Below are 22,715 nucleotides of genomic sequence, written 5' to 3'. Positions count from 1 at the left end.
AGACAGAACTGAAAGTGTGAACCCTGCAGTGTTCACACTGGGAGGGGGTGTCACCAAAACAAAGAGAGGTTCTGCCTGAGCTTGTCAGTAAGTGAACCCCGCCCACCATAATTAATTCAATGTTCGACCACTCAGTGGCAAAACCAGTTTGTGGCCAGCTCCATTCCCACTCCGCTGAAAGAGCAAGCGGTGCACGTTTCCATGACGACGCTGCAGAGAGCGAGGGAGTGGGAAAAAGAAGTCGCTCAAGTCTCCTGCTTGTTCAGCCTCAAACTCGGGCGCTCGCTCCCACAACAGGAAGCGTAAACAGAAGACACAAACCTCAACAGGAACAATTCTCCTTTTTCCTCCTACACTCAAACACATCACTGCCAGCGCTCCAACAACTCACAGCGCTGCACCCCACCAGCTGAAGAATGTGTCTGGGTTTTATTAATCCTGCAGCTATTCATTATTTTCAATGTTGACAATTCTTTCATGAATTAACCGTTTTTAGAGATGCAACAATTTAATGATTAATTGATTGATTAATTATAACATCTTGTTTTGTCCAAAACCCAAAGGATCTTCTGTTCACCATCATGTCTCACGAAGCAAAGCAGCAAATCTTCACATCTGGGAAACTGGAACCAGCAAAGATTAAACATTATTGCTTAAAAACTAGAATGATCAAAACAGTGCTGGCTATTGATTGATTAGTTTTGTCTTAGTTCATGAAAGGTTTGCATTATGAAGAAAAGTGGTTGTGATCTGACAGCAACAACCCTCGGTTTGGAAACCCTCTACTTGTTTGTTGTGGAGGAGAAATGTGAGCTGCTCAAACCTTATTAAACCTATAATCACCTTCAGGGCAATTCCACCGAACAGGGCAAACAGGTTATGTACTGATGCATCATCTCAGTGGGCTGAGTCTCATTCACATGCAGCTTTCATTTCTGTCAAACATCCTCTCTCCGTGAACACACAGTGGTGGCGTCAGGGTGAACTCATGTTAAAGACCTCCTGACAGCGAAGACGACCAGAATGCAGCCAAACTGGTCCGGAGCTCATGGAGGTGCCTCCCAAAACATTCTCGTTCCTCGTATTGACAACCGTCCAAAAAACCTTCGCCGCCGACACCCGCTAACTGCAGCACAGCATAACCCATTCAACAAGACATGGTTTTCTGTTCCCAGAGTATGGAAAGGTAATTAAGGTCATTGCTGGAGTGAAGCGGCCCTGCAGCTGAACTGATTTACTGCCTCACATGTTGAGGAAACGATGGAAGAGCTCTGAGGGGGGAGAGAGCTGAAATATTGACTGGGCGTTGATGTGCCACCATGCACAAAAAAACACTGACCCACATTTCCATCTGTAACACAGACCAGTCCTCCCAAACACACAACAGTCCCAGTCCGCTTTAAAAAGGGGGGGCACAGCCCAGTCGATTGTCCTGCAGAAGAAGAGCTGGATGTTGAAGTTTGAAATTTCAGACCTGGGTCAGTGAGTGAGGGAGGTTCCTCTCTGCCTCTAGAGCTGAAATGATTAGCTGATTAACTGAGTGAAAGAACACTAATTAGCTGCTACTTTCATAATAGATTAATTGTTAAAGCACGGTGGCCCAGAGAGCAGGTTAAAACGACACATGCAGATAGAAATTCTTCGCATAGAACACAACTAGAGCTGCAACGATTAGTCGATTAGTCATGACAGAAAATTAAACTGGCTGTGTCTTCTTCATTGATTATTTGTTTTGTTTTGAATTTACAAAAATTTCCTGGTTCCAGCTCCTCACATTTATTTTGTGTTTGATGGACAAAACAAGACAGATGAAGACGTCACACTGGGCCCTGGGAAACTGTGATTGGCATTTTTCATTATTTTCTGACATATTATAGAGCGAAAGATAACAGAAAATAAGGCCGTCACTTTTTCAAAAGGTCACATTTGAACAAATTCAAACTAACACGTAAAACTTCCCCGTTAGCATAATGCCATCGACAGTGAAGAAGCCAAAATACTTCTGAGACACGTCGGTGTTGTGATTGTCTGATTACAGCGGTTCTGTTCTCGAGTCGATCGTCCTCCATTTTTCCATCAGTGAGCTGAGTTACCTGAGAGGTCAACAGGTCAAACGGACCTTTGAGAGCGCCCTCTGCTGGACCACAAAGGAAACTACTTCAAACAGTCTGTTCAGTGGTAAATTTTTTAGTCAAACAGGTCCAGTTTGTCTGTTTAATAAAAAAAAAAGTGACAGCCCTAATAGATATTAAAAATATTTATTACATTCAGACTTTTCTTTAATCGCTGCTTTTTTACTAGTGAAATGTGGGATAGTTTCACGTCTTCAGAGCTCAAAAAGAAAGAAAGAAAAATATGACACTCTGGTTGAACAGTGCACAACCAACAGACACATGAAACTAGACACTGCTTTGTTTAACAAGCAAAAAAAAAGTTGGAATACCGCTCCAGAAGCATTTGCAACCTCATGACTGTAAAATCCTTCAATCTTTCAGGCATGAAAATGGTCAAATACCGTCTTAAAATGTTGGATATCGACTGAATCAGGCTGCAAGAACTCATATCCATCTTAAAATAAGACTAGTGTGTCTATAGAATCCAGTTTAGTACAAAGTCCACTCCTCTGCTTCAAAGTGACAGCTCATTAACTTTGCCTTCAGTTTCTGTTTACATGTAGAAAAACCACCTAATTTAACCAGAGCAGAACAGGAGGGTTAGTGTTACAACGCTTTAAATAACTTGTGAGTTTGCGGCAAATAAAGTTATGACAAACTTTGAGTTGTGCACATTTTCTATTATATTTTAATCCATTTTAAGAAAAGAGCCTCTAAAGCATAAAAAGTACATTTCATCTAATTGTCACATGGGATTATTTCAGTCCAAATTAAACAGGGAACTTGAATCCCAGTGGCTCACACAGTAATAAGTGTGATAGTGAAGTTACTGTGTCAGATACATAAATCATCCACACAGGCGCCACATCATCATCATCCTCACCATCCTCACTTCATTAAAATCATGAAACAGCTTCGACATGTGGCCGTTTTCACAAACTACCAATCATTCAACCATCTGATGATCAATCTGAACCCAATCACCCGAGCAGCCACACACACCTCGTGTTCAAAAACACCACGAAGCAGTTTCCGTCACACAGGACAGTTAAAGCAGAATCAAAGTTGCTGGTTACTTACGTGTTTTTGTCTGCGCTAACCTGCGGAGAAACGTGGTGCGGGTGTGTTGTGGGCAGCTGTGCGGGGCCTGTGTGCGCTCTGAGCGGACTCCTGCTCGGACTGAGTGACCTCCTGCTCGACGGGGACAACAAAGCAGCAGCAACAACAGCAGCAGCAGCAGCAGCAGCAGCGGAGTGTGCAGACTGGAGCACGGACAGGAGCAGCAGCGGGGGAATCTTCTCCGGTCCCCACCATGTGGCAGATATGGGAATTAACGAGTCAAATGCCCTTTTTAACCCCTAAACCCCTGCAACGCCCGCGCCTACACAACAGAGGATTAAGGCTGCTGAATATAAAAAAAAATAAAAAAAACTATAAAACAAAAACTAAATATTACAATCACGTACAGTTATTATCAACGGAAGAGGAAGACATTTATTTTTTAGAATTCTGACTTTTATCACTAAATTCTGATTTTGTTTTCAGAATTCTCAGATTAAAGAATTCTGACTTTAAAATCAGAATTCTAAAAAAATATCATAATTATTGTAACAAAGGATTTTATTGGCTGAACTTCAGTTTTTTTAATCTAATTCATTAATGAAATAATATCTAATTAACTATCTTTTTTGTTGAGCTTTTTCCATCATGTTTATTTATTCACAACACATGACACAAATCTCAGCATTCAACATGGAAACCGCCGTAAACAAAAACGATCTAACGCAAAAATACTCAACCAAAAGCACATTTACAAAAATAAATAAGAAAAAATAAGATGTTCTCATTGATCCCACTCTAATGTCTGTGCTCAGAGTGGGAGACCATTAGCTTACCTTAGCATAAAGACTGAAAACAGGGGGAAACGGTTAGCATGGCCCTGTGCAGTTAAAAAAAAAACCCAGTTGAACAGCAACCCTAAAGTTGACCATTAAGCCCTTATGTCTCATTTCTTTTAATCCGAACACAAACAGTTAAATAAATATGACGTTATGACTTTACAGGAGGTTACTGTATATAAATACTATTTATTGGCCGGGTGTAGTGAGGCAGCGACCACTTGGAGTGCTGTACTTTGTGTTTACTGCTAATTAGCAAATGTTAGCATGCTAACGTGCTAAATTAAGATGTTGTACAATGTAAACAGACATATGTATGTATATACAGTATATACACGTGTATCTCTGTGAATGTAGATATGTTAAATCAACATGTTAGCATACAATCAAGCAAACCTTTATTTGTATAGCACCATTTGTCAAGGTCAATGTGATTCTGTGTTTATCACAAGTCTGATATGGTGATAATGGAACAATTCAAACATAAATAGTAAATAAATTTGACACTACTGCAGACAAATACAAATGGTGAAAAGATGAAAAAAAAGCCTTAAAAGCATTTTCATTGTGTGGCTGACATTAGCATTTAGCTCACTGCACTGCTGTCCCATAAGTGTAGCCACACAGTTGTTTACGTGGCTGTAAAAAATGAATTGTTTTTAAAATAATTTTTAAATTTATTAGTTTGACTGCTAAACTAAATTGGCTGTAAATTTAATTTCCAAACCACCTCCAAACTGCCAAGAATAAAATAAAGGTGGATAAAAATAATTAAAACTATTTATAAGCCTAAAAGTAGTGTAAATTAAATGAGTCTACACTGGAAATCAGCTTATCAAATAACAAACCTCTTTTTGACTGTATAATGTGAACAGGTTGTTCATATATATAAAAAAAAAAACAAACAGCACTGGGAGGCCTGTGTGGGAGGTTTTAGATAACAGTGATAATATTTCTAGTGTGAAGCAGACACCATTCAGTCCTAACTGACCTGTCTGGATGGAGGAGGAGTGTGGTGGTGGTGAGATCAGGGTCAGTCTAAAGAGTACAATGCTCCTCCACACACAGCACATACAGTCAGTCAGTGCAGCATGAGGGAACATGCGCTGTGTTAAATGAGGTTATTCTACAGCCTCGAACGTCATGAACACGGACACACTGTCCCTACAGAGCTAAATGTCTGATTGTCTTAACGTAATGATGCAAAGTTCAGGCGTCAAACCAAGCGAGGGGCTGAAGACACGGTTTCTCGAATGGTTTTATAACATGAGTGATGCTAAGGATTAATGACACTATGCGAGCTGCTGACCTCACAGCCAGGATTTCTTTTCTCACTGGGTTTACATCGTACCACAGTGGCCTGATCTGTTCTACAAACGGCAACATCAGATGTCACAACCAAGTACATTTAGTCCGTTTTTAAAGACAGTACTTTAGAGTATTTACATTTTAACCTACTTTCTACTCCAGTACATTTCAAAAAGGGAAATGTAGTTTTTACTTCATTTATTTGCTAAAAGATCTGAGTAGTTGTTAACAGTAAATCTTGAAATATGAAAAACACATTGTTAAAGAAGTAGTTTTTGACTCTCTCCCTCTTAACTCAGACTGTTTCATTTAAATAAACATGACAAAGATTTGTTTTTAAGAGCAGGAGTCCAAGAGTCTATAAATCCAGATTTGGCAGAAAAAATGTCAACTATGGGGGGGAGGGGGGACCCCCAACCCTGTTCAGAAAGTTCTCCATCTAGCAAGACAACTGAGAATGAGAGATTTTTGGCAAAAGTGACTGATAAAAATCAAAACTATGGATTTAACAGCCAAAATTCTGAACAAACCATGATGCTTGGCTTAAAAATCATAAAAACATTTTATTAAACTAAAAAAGTTTCTCCACAGGTTGTGAACAATCTAAAATAAAGTGCAAGTGAAATGTCCACTGATGAAACAGCAAAGTTCGCCTCAAGGGTTGTTGAGCAGAGGAGACGCCATCTTCTTGACGAGCGCCGACTTCAGCTGAGGGATGAGGCTGATGTTCATCAGCTTGCTGCCTGAATACTTGTTCTTGACAGCCTGCAGAGAAACACATTGTTTAACCGTTTCATCTCTTTACACAAAACCATAAACTCTTTGACAGCAAACTTACCAGGAACTTTGTTTTCCCTTCAGTCACATTCACAACGTTTTTGGCGATGTGCTGCATGATGGGCTTGAGGTGGGCCTCGTCATAAGTAGAGTAGTGCTGCTGTGTAGGAGACTGACAAGTGCAGAACAAGTCAACAGTTTGGTTACAGCAGCAGAGACAAATTATAATTATAAAACCAGTCACTTGAATTCAAACTCACCCAGGGCAGCCCTTCAAGCAGCAGCTGAGAGAGACACAGTGAGGCAGCTGCAATCTCAGAGGGCCGGTAGTGCACCATGTCGTAGTCGAGGAGGGTCAGCTCCATCAGGTACTTGGCCAGTGTGTGTCTCTCTACATCAGACTGAGACAGAAACATCCACAACCCTGAGCACTCGGACAATTTCATAAACAATTTGTTAAACACTTAAAATACTTCTGTGCCCTTTATTCCACACTCAGTTAAAGTCCAGGGTATTTTCCATAGTTGGCTCTAAACTAATGATCACATCATCCCCCTCCAACGATACCTTTAAAACCCAACATGTCTCTTTAGCCTCGAGTGAAGCAATCATGAAGTCTTGAATGGTCTTGGTTGTTGTGCACATTACAAAAATTATTCTATGCTTTTATTTATTAACTTGTACCTTCATAATTATGTGCATTTTCATTTGATTGTAATTCTCATCTCTGAAGCGCTTTAGCTGACGTTAATGTGTAAACTTAAGACAATTTATTTATAATAGCAGGAATGCAATGTTAAAGCAGTTTACCTCATTTGACCATGATAATTCATGCAAAAACTCACATTTGCCACTTTTGAAGCCCGCCTGAGGAAGTGCAGTGGAAGAGGACGTCCCAGCTGAAACTTGAGTGTCTCCAGAACCAGCTGCTCCATTTGCAGAATCTGAGACTTTGTAAACGCGTTGTCTGTGATGTAGGCAAAGTCTCCGACCTCTGGAGCGTACATCTCCTCATATTTACAAGCCACCAGCATGGCGGTCACACCAACAAGCTGCAGCTTTCGGCGAGAGACTGGCTGAACCTAAGGACAGCAGGAATGGATTGTCTTTATTTACATAGCTCCAAAAGAGGAAGCCTCATTTAAAAACTTCTCACATTCTTGTCCTAAAGTTTTCACCCCCTGAGGCTTGTGTCCAAGTTGAAGTCACTGAATGATGATACCACCTGTTCATTAGGAGTGCAATCACCACCTCCAAGATTGAACAGAGGTCTGATTATGCGTTTATTTTGTTCGTAACCAAGAGAACAGTCCAAGTACAAGAAAATACACCACAAATTCTCTTAAACCACTCGTTCACTGGACTTCAGAATGAATCTGTTGATATGACTAGTTCCTGATTGAGGCCAAATGAGACAACTGAGACAGCCCTCACCTGCAGAAAACGATCCAGGATGGCAACTGTGAGGTACAGAGTCTCCTGCAACAGCTGGAACCTTGAGTGAACCTGGACCAGCCAGTCGATCAGAAGAGCTCGCATGCGGTCAGTGATTTCATAACCCTGCATGTAGTTGGCTCGTACAGATTGCTGCACCTGTGGAGACACAAACTTTTAAAAACAAAATACAAAACAAAGATGAGCGCAGCGAGTTTGGCTGAGGGGAGAATAAATCACCTCGAGGACGTGCAGATATTTATAGATCTCCTTGACGTATTCTGAGCAGAGCTGTGGCAGGTCCGCGTCCTGCTCATCCACGTCGTGCACAGTGAGCAGCGCCTCAGAGAAAGCCTGGCACAGTTCATTCTCCTTCATGGACACGTCAGTGGACTCCTCTGAAACTGGTGGGACAGGATCTGCAGGTGCTTGGACCTTGACCACGACCGCTGAAGGCACCACCAAAGTGGGTTTGGGTTTTTGGGCACAAGATGGTTTGGCTGGTCCCCTCCTCTGAGGAAACAAGTCAGATTCAGTTTTTTTTTTTCCCCCCAGAAAAAGTTTTGGTCTGTAAGTCTTGTTAAAAAAAACAAAAAAACAAAACAAAACAAAACAAACCCTTTCACAATTTCCCCAAAGCCCAAGATAACATGCAAATGTCTTGTCCAACTCAAATAGTTAAATATTCACAACTGAGAAGCTAAAGCCAATGTACATTCTGCTTTTAAAAAATGACAAACAATTTCAATAGTTGACCAGTTAAGATTTGTTTAACAAGTGATCGAATAGTCAACAAACAGTGCCAGCTCTGCATCAGTGAGCTTTGACCTCTGTTGCTGGATAAGGGTTCAGGTTGGGGCTTTTCCATAAACACCTACACCTAAGTGGGGAAAAAGGTTTCTTCATGCAGCTTGGGCACAGGGGCAGTGTCATGTTTGAAACGGGACACATTAGATAAAACATCACTGCCTGCTGCAGCAATAAGATTTCCCTTCACTGAGGCTCCAGTGGCCTTGACCTGAGAGGTGTCCACATACTTTTGGACAAACGGTGCAGCTTGTGTTCCCGTTTGTCTTGGGGTTATCGTGAGACTCACAGCACACAACCCAGAGTAAAGCTAAGAGGAGCTCCAAACAGCAGCTAGAACAGCTAGTGAAGCAGACTGTTGTTCCGCCATGTTGTTACCTTCGTGTTGACCGCTGCTCCGGGAAAGTTGGTCATCTCTCCGAGAACAGCTCTCCTCTGACCCGCTGCTGGGGCTTTACCCCTCTTCATTGGGTTCACTGCGGCTGGCCGCTGCTACAAGATGAGGAAATAAAATCGTAAAATTATTACGAACCTAACAAACACAGCTAACCTGTCTCTTACGGTTATAAAAGCAGTGACAAACGAGGCGATGCGGGGAGCAGGCGGTGAACAGAGGAACAGCCTCACTATCAACTAAACAGTAAAAACAACGACATAAACTCAGTTTACTCACCACAGGACGGACTTCCACAGACGACATGTTGAACTGCGGCAGCAGAGACGCCAAACTGTGACTGAGAGAAACGATTCAGTGATTTAGTTCAAGCAACAACCGACACAGTTACCGACGAGATCCGTGAACACCGAGGTATGCAGGTAATCGACGGAGACACGAGCAGCTTTCAAATAGCGCTCCGTCGAATCTGATTGGATACAGCTTTGGTAGGACGCTCCTGATTGGCTGACAGCCTCAGGTCAAAGCTACCGTATTAGGGATATTTAAAATTGGAAAAAATACATATTATTCGATTTAACTATTATTAGTTACTATGACAATATCAACAACAAATGTATAGAATGTGTTGTTAATTGTCTTATTTTATTGGAAAATTTGCTTTGTTTTTTCCTTTTTTCTCAATTAATTCTGTATCTTACAAACAGTTTAAGATTTAAGTTCAAGTTTAAGGTTCTTAATCAGTTATAATAATCATTAATAAAAAAAAATTTAAAAAAGAATGCATGGCAAAAATAATTATCAAGCAGTTGCTTATTCCTTTATCCAGTAGACACAATAATATTATATTTTCATCCATTTCGAATCATGTTTGTGTCCACCTCATGAATGCAAGACCCATATTCAGTTTTTTTAGTTGAGGTTTGTGAAATATATCCATCTACTTAGCTGCTAAATCTGCAGTGGGTTTATCACTGTTTTAGTTCAAAACAGCTGCTGGAAACAACAGTTATGAGAGTGAAGAGAGTGAATCAAAACAGTGAACTGAGTAGTAAAACCGAAACAATGATGATGAAGTCTTTTAACAGTTCTCTGCTTTCTTTTTCCTGACAGTCAGAATTTCAGTGATTCAGCCTGTGATTTTCTGTATTTTTCTTATTTTCAACTCAAGAAAAGACCAAAACCACTAATGATCTTATTCCTCTGAGCCATGGAGCTCCATTGTTGTTCAAAAACTATTAAAAACACATCAGTGAGTCACACTGTTGCACTGGGTGACATTTTCCTTCGTTACCATTAACACACACTGTGGTTTATTTTGACTCAATTACACACACACACACACACACACACACACACACACACACACACACACACACACACACACAAACCATCCTGCTGTCTGAAATACTCGCTGTGACATGTTTTTAAAGCTTTATGTTTTCAGTAGGAACCAATATGCTCAGAGCTGCAAGCTACAGACAGGGTAGGGACGTTGGTTTTGGTCTTTTCATTGGATTTGTGAATAATATAGAATATAACTTAGCCCTACTGGTAAGATACAACCACTTCAGTACAGTGCTGCCACTGAAACTGTTTACACTGTGATTTAGATAGACAGTTCTGCCATGTCCAAACCTGTGACTACACACTAATTCTAAGCAGGAAAAGTGACAAAATTAAGTATACTTAAATTGGGCATTACATATACTATAAATACAGTCGGCTTGTTGAGTGCCATTGCAATGTAAAAAGGAAACGAAGGGGGACAAATATAATAAATTGTAGATGGGGGTGAGAAAGCCCCAGGAAGATCGAGAGCAAAAAATAATTTTTTGTATACAGTAACGGTATGATAATATAGATTTGGGATACAGCTCTGGTTTTCATCATAAAAACCACACTTTCTCATCAAGACCCAGCAAGTCTCAGAACAGGCTCAGGAAACAAGAGTCACAAAGAAACTTTATATAGTTTTCAAGTATTCAAAACTGTTAAATAAGTACAAGATGTGTTCACATGATTTACATATTGGACAATATATGCACTGCCCATTTTTAATTCTCTTTACATGTTTCCCACTACCCACGCAACACACTAAAATGTCCGCAAACTATTCACATTTGTTTTGCCTTTTTTTTTCTTTTTTTTTTTTCTTTTTAACTTTTTGAATCAATTGGAAATCTTGACAGCTGTCTATTGGACAAAGACCACACAGACGGTACACCTGGAACAGTTTACAGTGTAGGATGGAGACGTCCGACAAAGGGGAAGGACAGACTGAGCCAGGTTCAGAACGGTGAGTAGCTGCTGGTGATATGAACAGTACATATTAACACAGGAAAAGTGGGTTAACATTCAATCTCTGTTGATCCCTTTGTCTGTTGGGCAGTTCATTAACTTCCACACAACAAACATAAAATAATATACAGAAGGACTGACGGTGGACTTGTGTTGAATTGTGTGAGTATTTCAGGGGGGAAGCAGATGGCTTAGCATTTTCATTCCTCATTGATTAGTTGCGTTACAAATTTGGTCTAAATGTGTCAAAAAAGCTCTTTGTTAAGGCACCTAATGCTGTTGGATAGAGTTATTTTTCTTTTTCCCTATTTTGCAAACTAAACAACTGAAAGTATACGCGCTCCTGTGAAGAAAAAAAAGATGCATTTAAACAGGCTACAGATAAAACTGATAAAAATGTGTATTACTGGTGTAAAAGATGTATCTCTACAGAATTTGGGCCTTTTAAAGTTAATGCTGCCACCAACTACCAATACAGAGTTACACAGGACAGAAATTCAAACAGAGAGTATGGAAATAAAAAGTAGCACCACAGAGAAAAGAATACATGATTCTATGCTAGTAAGAACATTTCAGACGATGTGATTTTCTTCCTCAAAACTCTAGTGTTGATGGACATCTGCTAACTTTAGCGCTGCAACTAGCAATTACTTTTTCTTATTGATTAACCAATTAGTCATTTGGTCAGTGTAATGTCAGAAAATTATGTAAAATGCCAACCACAATTTCCCAAAACCCAAGGTGGCATCTTCAAATGCCGTTTTGTCAGGTAAACAGTCATAAACAAAAACATACCGAGTTTACTGCCACAGAAGAAACAGAAATTATTTACGTGAGAAGTTCAAACCAGAGAATTTTGACATACTTTCTTTAAAAAAAAAAAATTATTTGGAAAGATTATCAAATTTTTTCTGTCAATCGACCAATCGTTGTAGCTCTAGTTAACTTGCTTTCAAAAATCAGATTCAGGTAAATAGAAGTGAGTCTTAACTGGAGAGGAAATAAATTTCATATTTCAGCTGGGGGGGACATAAGCCAGTCTTTCTGTACATTACTTTGAGAGATTTAAAAAGCATATAGGTAGCCTTTATATGTGGATTTGGTTTATGTTCTCAATTGCTTAAAAGGGTTGAAACTACCATGTGTGCCATGTTGTCATTATACAGTAGCCCCCCAAAAACAAAGACAGACACTGGTCCATTATAAAACCTTGTGTGCTTTCATTTCTTGGAATTCTGCAGCTTCATGACTTTATTTACAGCGCTCTTGAACGAACTGCTGGGAGTCGATACTGGAAAATAATTGTGCAAAGACATTACAACTGAGCGTTCTTTCATGTTATGAATGTGTGACAACTGCAGTCAAACTGAATACACACTCTAGTTCCACATGCATATTGTTACTGTTCACAATTCATCCTGTTTTTCCTCTTTAATGTGCAATTTTGTCAGTGGCCTGCAACACATTAACTTGGTTTTGGTGCATAATATAAAAAAGTGTAATTTCTGCTAGAACAACTCTGTCATTATTCACAGGAGCATCACACAAATGTTTTACATGATATGATTGAATTCTACAGAGAGACACATGATTAACTTGCGCTGATAATTAATGAATTACTGAAATTCAAGTGGTTCCTCGACCAGGAAAACTACTGGGATAATGAGAACATGGCACCTGGATCCAAATGAACTGACTGACTGATCTTATAATGCCTCTGGACTAACCACACCATACTGCATGTTCAGCATGGTTTGCCACACAAAAATTACAAACTATGAGACAAAAATCAAAGTTCAATAAAAACCTGCCTATGAGACAGAGGGGATAGTCACCATACTGTACACTTTCTACAATATCCATGTCCATTATGAATATAACAAGTGCATTCACTAAAAGGAAGAGTTGAACTTAAAACAAATTCTCGTTTTTCACTTAAGACCAGGCAAAATGATTCAGAAACATTAAGATGACGCAGTTAAAATGCCAGAGGATGTGAACTGGATGAGTGACCTTTTGCTTGATCAATGTAATTTGTCTTAATAAGAACTAAAATTACATTTATTGATGAATACAACTGAAGTGAATAACAGAGATTTGTTTTAGGTTTAACAGCACCCTCTAGTAACGTTCATTCAGATTTTTAATTTTTCAGCAATTTTTTTTTGTTTTTAAATTACTGTACTTCTTTTACATCAACACGACAGTTGATTAGCGAGTCATCTTTATATACAGGGAAAGGTGGAAGTGATGAGCTCCACAGCTTATGCATTGAGCCTCAGAGACTGATCCTCTCTCCTCCTGGAGGAGATATCGATGTCTATGGAGTCTTTACCCACAATGAGTCGGAGCCGCTTTGCTGGAGGAAGTGGAATGAAATCGTCTTCGAACTCATTGTCGAAGTAGTCATCATCGTCGTCCTCCCCTTCCTCATCATTGTCCTCTTCAGATGAAGGGTCCGGCAGGACCTTTTGGGTCCGATGTCCACCATTCCTGGCCTCCAGACTCTGACCCATGTCCCCATTATAGGACATCTGTTCTGCTTTTGTCTGGGGTATTCTCCGTGCATCGTCCTCTCTTTTCAGCTGGATCTTCAGCTTGGTAGAGTTGTGGACCACAGGGGCAAAGCCATTATTCAGTTTAGCTATATATGAGCTGCCTTTGTCCTTATCGTGGTCCTTGCTGAACTTGATGCTGATTTTGCTGGAAGAGGCCGAGTTGACCGAAGAGGCAGAAAGGTTGGAGGAGCCAATGGGATCGTTGGGGTCATTGGTCTTGCTACTACTGCTGTCCCTCCGCCGGCGGAGCGTCAGTTTGGGGATGCCTGTGTTGTTCTCCAGGATCAGCTGGGCATCATATCGTGTGATCTGACGTTTCTTTTTCCCCTTATCCTGCGATCGGCAGCCACTCTTACTCTTGTCCCTGCGGATGGATTTGCTGCCATTGGCAACCCCGTTGTAGTCCCTGTGTCGGTCAGCGAAGCTCAACAGCACGCTGCCACAGTCTGAGAAGTTAGCGGTGTGGCCAGCAGCCACCGGCATGAACGGCTCACCATATGAGTCCTCACATTTAATTGTCCGCTCGGTCCTGAGCCGTGTCGGCCGTTTCCGCCTGGTGCAGGAGCCTCTTCTAGCATAGCCAGTGTCTAATGCCGGCTGCTCCAGTCCCACTCCTTGGCAGAGATACTCCTCCATGTCAGCTGGCTCTGTTTTAATGACCACTCCACCAGGGACTGGGCTCAATCCGTCCATAGCACTAGGCTCCAGCTTAACGCCAGCTGCCGTTTCCTGGGCTTTCCCAAGGGTCCTTGTGGACCTGCGAGTTCTGTACGTGGAACACTGACGACCCTCACTGTTTTGCACAACTGGTAGATTGCCATTTTCCTTGGCAGCATGACGGGTGAGGCAGCCCCGCTGGCCTAGTGTCTGCTGCACCAGCTCCTGTCCATTCATCTCCTTTTTGACGGTGACACCTTTACACAGCGACACCTTTGAGTCCCTGAGACCCAGCTGGCAAGTCTCTCCTTTGGCCAACGCCTTGGGCTCTGCACCCCTCCTGCGACACCGCAACTGGACTTTACTTAGTGAAGGCTTGGATTGGGATTTTAGTCTCTTTGGTACCCTGTTATTGTTTACACGACCTTGTTTTGAACATGAGGTAGTAAGGGCTCTTGACAAAGTCTGTCTGGTTTGAGTCCTGTTTTTATACTTCAGGCCAGATGATGAGGATGTTCTTTTTCTGGCAGCTGGAGAGAAGAAGTAAAATGTTGAATATTATGCATTCAAAACAATGTAAGAAACATATCTGGACATACGTTGGCTGGGTGTGCTTTACACCTTCCTCCAATATTAATATACAGTATAATACTGAAATCTAGAGATATTTACATACAACACAGTTGCATATGACTGCAAGAATCTGTAACATGAAGACATTCTTTGTTCTTTGTTTTACAATACTAAATCTATTGCCCAGCTCTAATGTATGTAATTAATTAATACAGTTGTGGAATGCTGCCTTTACCACATTGCTTTCTATCATGGGATTTCTTCCCCCAGTTTGAGTTTTGGATCTGAACCCTTGCAGTAACTATGGCAGCAGCATAAAGTGACAGATTCAGTTTTAGGGTATTCTTACATTGATGTGTTTTTGGCATTTCCTGAGAGTCTATATCGGTGTGGGAGCCAACAGAGTGACTGTCTGAACTCCTGTTTCCTTCCCCCAGCTTCTTCAGTCTGTTCAGACGCTTGTCCGTCTCCCGCAACCCGTACTTGCTGTTGATCACCGGCACTTCCACTGGCAGTCCAGCTTTGGATTTGAAAGCACCAGTACCCCGTCTGCTCAACAATAACAACAAAAAAACCCTTTATCATCATGATAACAAAATGATGTGTTGACAAACCAATGACTGGACTTGGGAAACCATGGAAACAGGATTTCAATTCTCTATGAAACACATCAATGAAAAGTTGACATATAGCTGTAACAATCAGTCAATTAATCGATCGGAGAAAAAAAAAACACAGCTACAGGTCATTCATTCGCCAACGTTTCATTCCTTTTTAAAGCAATAGATTGTATCTGCTTGGTTCTAAAATGTGAGGATTAGCTGCTTTTTTGTCATGTATAAGATGTATAACATCAGTGAAATCTCTCAGTTCTGGACAAAATGATTTTTAAGACATAATCTTGGGCTCTAGGAAATTGTGAGGGTTTTTCAATTTTCACTATTTTAACATTTCAATAAAAAGGAAAAAACAGCAGATTAATTAATAATGAAAATAGCATTAGTTGGAGCCCTTTAATGTGCTTTACTTGTGAACGAATATTTAACAAATAAAGTTCATATTTACATCTATACCGGTGCTGGGGTGTATTGTATTGGCTAAGCACTGCCTATATGCACCTTACAAACCATATTTTGATGAAATTTTCCTTTTTACCAAACCATGACACTGTTTCTTAATTAATCTCACCAAGACATAACACCTTCAAGAGATGTTGAATGTATTTACTATTTATAGTGAATTTGTTGTTACACCTACCGTTCACATGTATAGCATTCACAAAATTCATTGTTTTCCCCAAAAAACCCATCGCCATAGTAACACGAGATTTCCTCTCCTGGTTCAATGTCTCTCAAAACCTTCACACAGGCTGTGTCCCGTCCTGTCGATACAAACTAAAACAAAAAATAGAAATGTGTTTGTTAATGTGCTGAGCTTCCATATTGAACAACTGATCCAATTATTTCTTGGCTTTGTGCGAGACCTTTTCAATGGGAACCTACCTTGCAGTTTGGTCGACAATCTTGAGAAACAGGGGGGACAGAAGAAAGACTAATTAATTTAACAATAAAGTACTAATGACACCCAATCACTAGAGATTTTAAAGAGTAATACCATGATTGATGAAGGCAGCTGGCCCCAACCAGAGCTGTGCACAGTTCTTGCGGGTTGAATACATGACACTGAAGTCGTTCTCCCCGTGCCGGAGCAGCAAGTTCTCCTCACTCTCTGAAAGCTCAGCAATGCATCCCACCAGGTACTCGATCTTGTCATTTCTTTTCCTGTAAAACAATGAAATGTAGGAAGGTTAATTACAGACTACTCCAGTAGGCTGCATTTGTTTGTGTCAATATGCTTTTACACACACAGGTTTGTATCTGTGTAAAATACAGACTGAGTTAACATCTGTACAGCTGAAACAATTATTCCATTAATTGAGTCAATCAACAGAAAATGAATGGGCTACTATTTTGAAAACAGATTCATTGTCATTTTTCAATCAAACTGCAAATATCTTCTGGTTCCAGCTTCTCCATGGTGAAGGTTTTCTGTTTTTCTCATTGTAAATGGAAATGTTGTGTTTTGGACACAAGTTATCTGAAGTCATCACCCTGGACTCAGATATTGTAATGGCATTTTTTCATTAATATTTGACATTTCATAGACTTAACAATTGATTAATTGATCAAAATGATAAGACTTATAAATACATTTAAAATTTAAAAAAAATAGTTATTTATAATCCTACATATTTGTGCATCACAATTATCACTGGTGGACATAATAGAGAAGTTCAAATAAAGCTAAAGTTAAATGGCTGCATTTATACCGTGCTTTTATGCGAAGCACTTTGCAATTTTCCTCTCATTCATACACACACACACACGCATGCACATCAATCACAGGAGCTACCATGCAAGGTGGTGGTCTCACTATCAGGAGCAATTTAGGGTTCAGTGTCTTGCCCAAGGACACTTCAACATGTGGAGCTGAGAATCGAACCACCACCCTGGTGATTGGTGAACAAACCACTATTCTACTTTCTGAACCACAGTTGCCCAAAAATGCTTTCAGTGGGTGAGGGCTAGTGATAGCAGTGCACCTGTGGTGCTATTATAATCAGATGGCAGCATGTCCTCACCATTCCTTTGTTGCCACAATTTTAGCTCCATTTTGCTCTGATGAATAGCGATTACAAGGGAGAATCTCAAACCCGCTGTCCGTGGCAAACATCCGCAGATACACAAATACCTGTGCAAAACATGAAGTCAGTTATCTGATTGTTTAGTAAATTGTGGTGCTGGTACAAAAACAGGCTAAATATGTGATATTATTACATGTTGCTTGAAGAGCTTTTCTTGAGCTTTCGTCTTGTGGAGAAAAAGATTTCGGGACCAATCTCCTGATGTCAAAGCTCTGAAAGCTTTCTCCAAATTGTCATGTTTCTTGAAGCGCTCAATGATCTCTTTCAGCTCCTCTTGTCTTCCCTTAATTGGTCGAAATCTGTGGGGACATAGCAACAGCAAAAAAATAAAGCAAACGCTAAAGTGTACATCAGCAACTTTATCTAAACAAAAGACATCTGTGCACATGAATGAGAATGCTTTAATATGACTGTGAAGGGGCTGTACCCCCATCCGTTCCACTGTGATGAATCTGCTGACCTGGTGTTCATTTTGTGAGTTTGAAATCCCAGATATGGATCCAGGATGAGGCTTGTGGTCAGATCATCATTCTCACACAACTCTTTTGCAGTCATTCCTGAGGAGGGCACATAGCGCCTCTCTGCCTCCAGATTGGCTGCATTAAACCCTGTAAACACCAAAAACAGGCTCATGTTAGAGTATGCAACTCCTGACGAATCTAGACATTTGTCTCTACACTGTCTAAACTCACTGCGGCTACATCTTCGGTTTCTGGGGTGGGTTTTGTTGTGGTGCAGGGATGCCCGCTGTGAATGTTGAGAGCGAGTCTGGCTCTGGCTCACAGGTTGCTCGCCGGTCAACTTGTTTCTGTGTCGTCTGCCATTTAATACCATGTTCTTGGATTCGCCCAGCCACTTCATGCCCACAAGCCCCCTGGTCCAGTTGCATTTAGTCTCCGAGTTGAAGAAACGCTCTTGAGTGGGGAAGACTGGGGTCTGAAGTTTAAAACCTGGAGGCAGAGTAGAAACAATAAACATAACTAGATGCACAACCAAGAAAATTGAATTAGCTTACACAGACTCAAGAGATACAAAACTAAACAGGATGGGATAGGATGTGTTGCCAGCTCAGACTGCCAAGATTTATTCACCACATAGTGAGGACAAGAACTTTTCTCACATGGTTAGGAACACCCTTAATTCTTTGCTCTGTTCACACTTTATGTTAAACTGCATCTTTGCTGTAATCATAAGTGGTCAGTGCTAAACATATGATTGCACCAAAATGGCTTGATAATGCACTGAGATACAATTACCGAGAGATAGTCAGGAATTCACTCATTCACAGATGCAGTGTATGGTTAATGTCTCTGATCACTTTATAGATCTGTCTGGAGATCATATGGATACGCTTCATCTGACTAATCTGAAAACAATATGGAAACGGTGTTGAGGTCTACATGAAGGTGCACCAATGGCCCAGTTAATGTTCTATGGACATTAAAACCTGCTACTGGCAGGTGTTGAAGTGCAAAATTTGAACAGCATCAGTTAATCTACCCAGTGGTGACTGCTGTTGTTAACACTATAGTTGGGTGAAGGTACACAGCAAAGCAGCGCTGTGAAAACAAATTTAAAGTGATCCTACGGCGCCGCTTAGTGGTAACCCCAAATAATACATTGGCTTACTGTCAAGCGCAACAGTAACGTCTCCGGTGCCATCACCCATACGTATAAAGTATCGCTTTGTTAATTTATGGACCACATAATCACATAAACACGTCACATCACGTTGACATTTATAACTGCACAAAACCTTTGGTACATTGTTAATGCGCCTGTTACATGAGTGATGTAGTTTCCAAATCGTAAATGCGTCGCAAGAACCATCATCTCATTTGTAATCGATGCATAAAATGCTTCACAAAATGCTTCGCATTTTAGCTCGGAAGCTAACGTTAGCCACGATAAAACAACACGCCACAGGGTTCGGGAAAGGCTGTGGAAACCCGGAAGGCCACACCAACAGATGAGGCCGAGATTGTATGAGTTATCAATACAGCTTGCATTGTTTGCTAACAACTGCCGTCTCTCCACCCATTCACTACGTTAGCACGGAGCTAACAACCAAAGGCGACGCCAAGGAGATGTTTGGCCGTGGTGGTTAGCTTGCAGCAAACGCCGGCAGTAAGCCATCATGGCAGTTTCCAACAAGCAAGTTGACTTTGGCTACCAACCTCAGAAACATCGGCAGTTCAGCCGTTCAGTATAAATCAGTTCAATACAAAGACCGAAGCACAATATTACAAGGATTGTGATATGGTGATGGTGGCATTTAAAGACACTATTACACCATAATACATCAACTCCACATCTCAAGCGGATTCGACATTTTTCATCATGTATTCAAAAACCTAACACTCAAACTAAACCACGATTACCAAGGTTTATTAAAACTTGTATAAAACTTCAGTACAAACCTATATGAATTACCTACATTAACGCACTTCTCGGTTTGTGTTAGCTAGCATCAAACTTAACTTCAGCAGGCTGCTAACTTAGCTTCACCATCAGCTAGCACAGTCAATAAAACACCACAGCAGTCGCTAAATACACAATGCAGTTACCCTTTCTCTCACTAACGACATAACGTTGACTTGTGTCCGTCAAATATTCGACGACGGCAGTGGATAGTTCGCTGCACATGTACCACAGAGTAACGTTAGCTACGGTTATGCTACCTACCTGCAGACCACTGGACCACGGCAGCTAACACTGCGTTAGCTCGGGTTGTTTGATGTGGAAGCCATTAGTTAGCTTAGCAGGCTAAATCTCTAACCGAATTAAAAGTTAGTTTGCTAGGCTGTACTGTTGTAAATCAGATCTGTTGTAGCTATTACAGCAGTCAAATGATCGGCGGCTCGGTGCGGGTGATGTTATTGATCATGATAGCTGGCAGTTTAACAGCACTAAGCTCAGAGCGTTTTCACGCGTTGGTAGCGTTAAATGTCCTGAGTCGACAACAGAAACAGAACAAACACACACAATACTCACTGGGTGATTTTGTAAAACAGTCGCGAAACAAAACACCACTCCTTCAAACTAATCCAAATTTGGCACGACACCCTACACGAAAATATCACAGGAAACACATTTTTTTAGAAATTAACATTAAAATTCAAGATGGCGGCCTAGCACAGGAGAGAGGGAGAGAAAGGCGCAGCACAGCCATCCTAAAGAAAATAGATCCAATAAATACGCAACCGCTCTCGTCCGTATGGACTTAAATGAGAAAAAGCACTCCACGATATAGTCTGAAACTCGAAAAGTGGACGTTGTAAGCCACTTTTTGTAGCTTTTGTTGAGAAAAATATCGAAAATCGCTATCTTAGTTTGTGTCAGTAATTGTCGGATGTACACAAAAGTAGTGCTGCATAAACAAACCTCTTTACGCTTCCTAAAGAATCCAGCGGTAGTGGGCAGACGGACGCTAACGGTGGGTTCTCCTCTCTGTTTCATGGAGAACCTTACTAGAACAAGCTAGAACAAGTCACTTATAGCCACAACTACATAAGAGACTTCTTCCTTTTACTGCACTGTTATTTTGATGCCACCCCTCCTAACTCATCACTTGTTAATGTGGGTAGTGCAGACCTGTAAATAGGCCATTCCTCAGTTGTTTTTTACAGAACCACCCCATGTTCCATTGCATAGCCAATCCTAACTGTTTCACTTTGCCTTTTGATATAGATTTACCAAGCTGAAAATACCTACCCAATATTCATTTAATAAGATTTACTACCAGCAGTTTCAGTTCATAAATGCCAAGGTTAAGGCTTTATTGCTGTTAGACTTTGTATTGTGTTGTGTAGCCAACAGTGAAACCTCAACATACCTAGGTCAAGTGGTTAAGGTCAAGGTCAAGGGGCCCCAGAAAGAGACACAAAACAACCAAAATGATAGACAAAACAAACCACAGAGACACAAAATAACAACAGATGCAAAACAACCAGCAAGAGACACAGAACATCCTAAGAGATGAAAAAGAACCACAACTCAATGTAAAACGTTTACAAAGAGACGCAAAACATCCTTGAAAACAACAGCATACGCAAAACAACTAGGAAGAAATACAACACAGCTACAAGGAGATGCAAACCATCAACAGAAGTGCAGAGCATTGTAAAACATCTACAAAGGGATGCAAAACAACCACAATAAGAAGCCAAATGTCTACAGAGAGATGCATAATAACCATAACCATCTGTTTGCCGTTGCCCTCTATTGAATTGAATGTGGGACTATTTACCTTGCAATGTTGTGTCGCTGAGCAATAATTTTCATTCTTTTATTTTATTTGTTTTACTCTATTTTATTTTATTCTTGTCTTTAATTCTTAAATCCCATTTAAATGTGGCTTTTTGTATTGCATTTATTTTCTTAATGTCGTTTATGTCTTATGTGAAGAACTTTGAATATAAAAGGTGCTATATGAATTAGCTTGTCTTGCCTTAAAGGAAACAGTGCGACAGCATAATTATCGAGTAGTAGTTATAGCTGCTGTTTAAACATGCTGCAGCTCAGATAGTTGAGCCTAGAGGATGCTGTTACAGTAAAACATTACAATTCATTCAGGTGGGCTGGTGTCATTGTTGGGCTACATCCTTGGTTTATTGTCTGTCATGGTCAACAGACTGCCGCATTCATCGTCTGTCCTTGGATTTGTTGTCCTTGGCTGATTTGTCTGTCTCCGCACCAGAAGGCATTGCTTTTCTCTTTACAGGAAAAAATTTGACCTCTCTGCTACACAAATGTTTATTGTTATTTCAAATGAGTGCATATAAAGTTGAAGTAACCACATGTGCAAAATAGATGTAGGAGATGACAGTATCTGCATCTTCAATTGGCATCTTTAAAAGTGTCTAAAACATGTTCTTTCTTGTGGCCCTGTGCTCAGCAACACATAGCTCTGCCACTCTGATGGTGCCCTGGTCGGCTTTCCTAAATGGGACCGCACTCATCATAATCTACTGTAGGTAATAGACTATATATGACTACTTCACACAACCCCACATCAAAAAACCCGAACTATTTCTTTAATACCAGTTAGTGATATGGCCTGTAGCCCATATGTACTTGAGTGGGTGGAACCTTTAAGCCGGTTAAGTACCAGTACACTTAGTTGTTTATTGAGTTATCGGTGAGTGAGTGTTCTTCCGTGTCACCTGATGTATGAACATATTTTCAATT

The 22,715-nt window shown here is 40.6% G+C and overlaps 3 protein-coding genes across 8 annotated transcripts in view; all 3 read right to left on the bottom strand.

Moving 5' to 3' along the window:
- LOC111225030 (CD82 antigen-like) overlaps positions 1-3,369 on the bottom strand; it is a 34,155-nt gene extending 30,786 nt beyond the window's left edge. Inside the window, exon 1 of the mRNA XM_022749777.1 lies at positions 3,195-3,369. The gene's annotated coding sequence lies outside the window, so the exon portion shown is untranslated. The remainder of the gene's footprint in view (positions 1-3,194) is intronic.
- Positions 3,370-5,863: 2,494 nt separating this feature from the next.
- On the bottom strand, positions 5,864-9,131 carry ccnb2 (cyclin B2). Of its 2 annotated transcripts, none has more exons than XM_022748103.1 (8): positions 9,012-9,131; positions 8,717-8,830; positions 7,772-8,044; positions 7,532-7,690; positions 6,943-7,179; positions 6,358-6,498; positions 6,159-6,269; positions 5,864-6,085 (listed from the first exon to the last, which is right to left on the bottom strand). In XM_022748103.1, exons 1-8 carry the CDS (start codon positions 9,036-9,038, stop codon positions 5,975-5,977), a joined length of 1,173 nt encoding a protein of 390 aa, XP_022603824.1. In that variant the 5' UTR covers positions 9,039-9,131; the 3' UTR covers positions 5,864-5,974. The 2 variants fall into 2 exon arrangements, with proteins under 2 accessions (XP_022603824.1, XP_022603832.1); XM_022748111.1 differs by having other exon boundaries at positions 8,717-8,827.
- Positions 9,132-10,875: 1,744 nt separating this feature from the next.
- On the bottom strand, positions 10,876-20,975 carry kmt5b (lysine methyltransferase 5B). 5 transcript variants are annotated; one of them, XM_022748410.1, is made up of 10 exons: positions 20,910-20,975; positions 18,218-18,475; positions 17,986-18,133; positions 17,659-17,824; positions 17,463-17,572; positions 16,436-16,602; positions 16,324-16,343; positions 16,079-16,215; positions 15,171-15,370; positions 10,876-14,778 (listed from the first exon to the last, which is right to left on the bottom strand). In XM_022748410.1, the coding sequence occupies exons 2-10, from the start codon at positions 18,384-18,386 to the stop codon at positions 13,298-13,300; spliced, it is 2,598 nt and encodes an 865-aa protein (XP_022604131.1). In that variant the 5' UTR covers positions 18,387-18,475; positions 20,910-20,975; the 3' UTR covers positions 10,876-13,297. The 5 variants fall into 5 exon arrangements, with proteins under 5 accessions (XP_022604131.1, XP_022604122.1, XP_022604147.1 ...); XM_022748401.1 differs by lacking the exon at positions 20,910-20,975 and adding an exon at positions 20,520-20,642; XM_022748426.1 differs by lacking the exon at positions 20,910-20,975 and adding an exon at positions 20,511-20,526.
- Positions 20,976-22,715: the final 1,740 nt, after the last annotated feature.

Source organism: Seriola dumerili, unplaced genomic scaffold (genome assembly GCF_002260705.1).
Source record: "Seriola dumerili isolate Sdu_G_001 unplaced genomic scaffold, Sdu_1.0 BDQW01000011.1, whole genome shotgun sequence".
NCBI lineage: Eukaryota > Metazoa > Chordata > Actinopteri > Carangiformes > Carangidae > Seriola > Seriola dumerili.
This window is presented reverse-complemented; position numbering and strand designations above follow the sequence as displayed.

What these genes read in the sequence shown, in the direction of transcription:
- ccnb2 (XM_022748103.1), bottom strand. Translation starts at nt 9,038, where the DNA reads ATGTCGTCTGTGGAAGTCCGTCCTGTG. An exon ending in TCCTGGATCGTTTTCTGCAG is followed by an intron (nt 7,180 to 7,531) that starts GTGAGGGCTGTC and finishes TGCTGTCCTTAG; the next exon opens with GTTCAGCCAGTCTCTCGCCG. An exon ending in AAGGGAAAACAAAGTTCCTG is followed by an intron (nt 6,086 to 6,158) that starts GTAAGTTTGCTG and finishes GTTTCTCTGCAG; the next exon opens with GCTGTCAAGAACAAGTATTC.
- kmt5b (XM_022748410.1), bottom strand. Translation starts at nt 18,386, where the DNA reads ATGAAGTGGCTGGGCGAATCCAAGAACATGGTATTAAATGGCAGACGA. An exon ending in AAAAGCTCTTCAAGCAACAT is followed by an intron (nt 17,573 to 17,658) that starts GTAATAATATCA and finishes TGTTTTGCACAG; the next exon opens with GTATTTGTGTATCTGCGGAT. An exon ending in ATTGTGGCAACAAAGGAATG is followed by an intron (nt 16,603 to 17,462) that starts GTGAGGACATGC and finishes ATTGTTTTACAG; the next exon opens with GAAAAGAAATGACAAGATCG.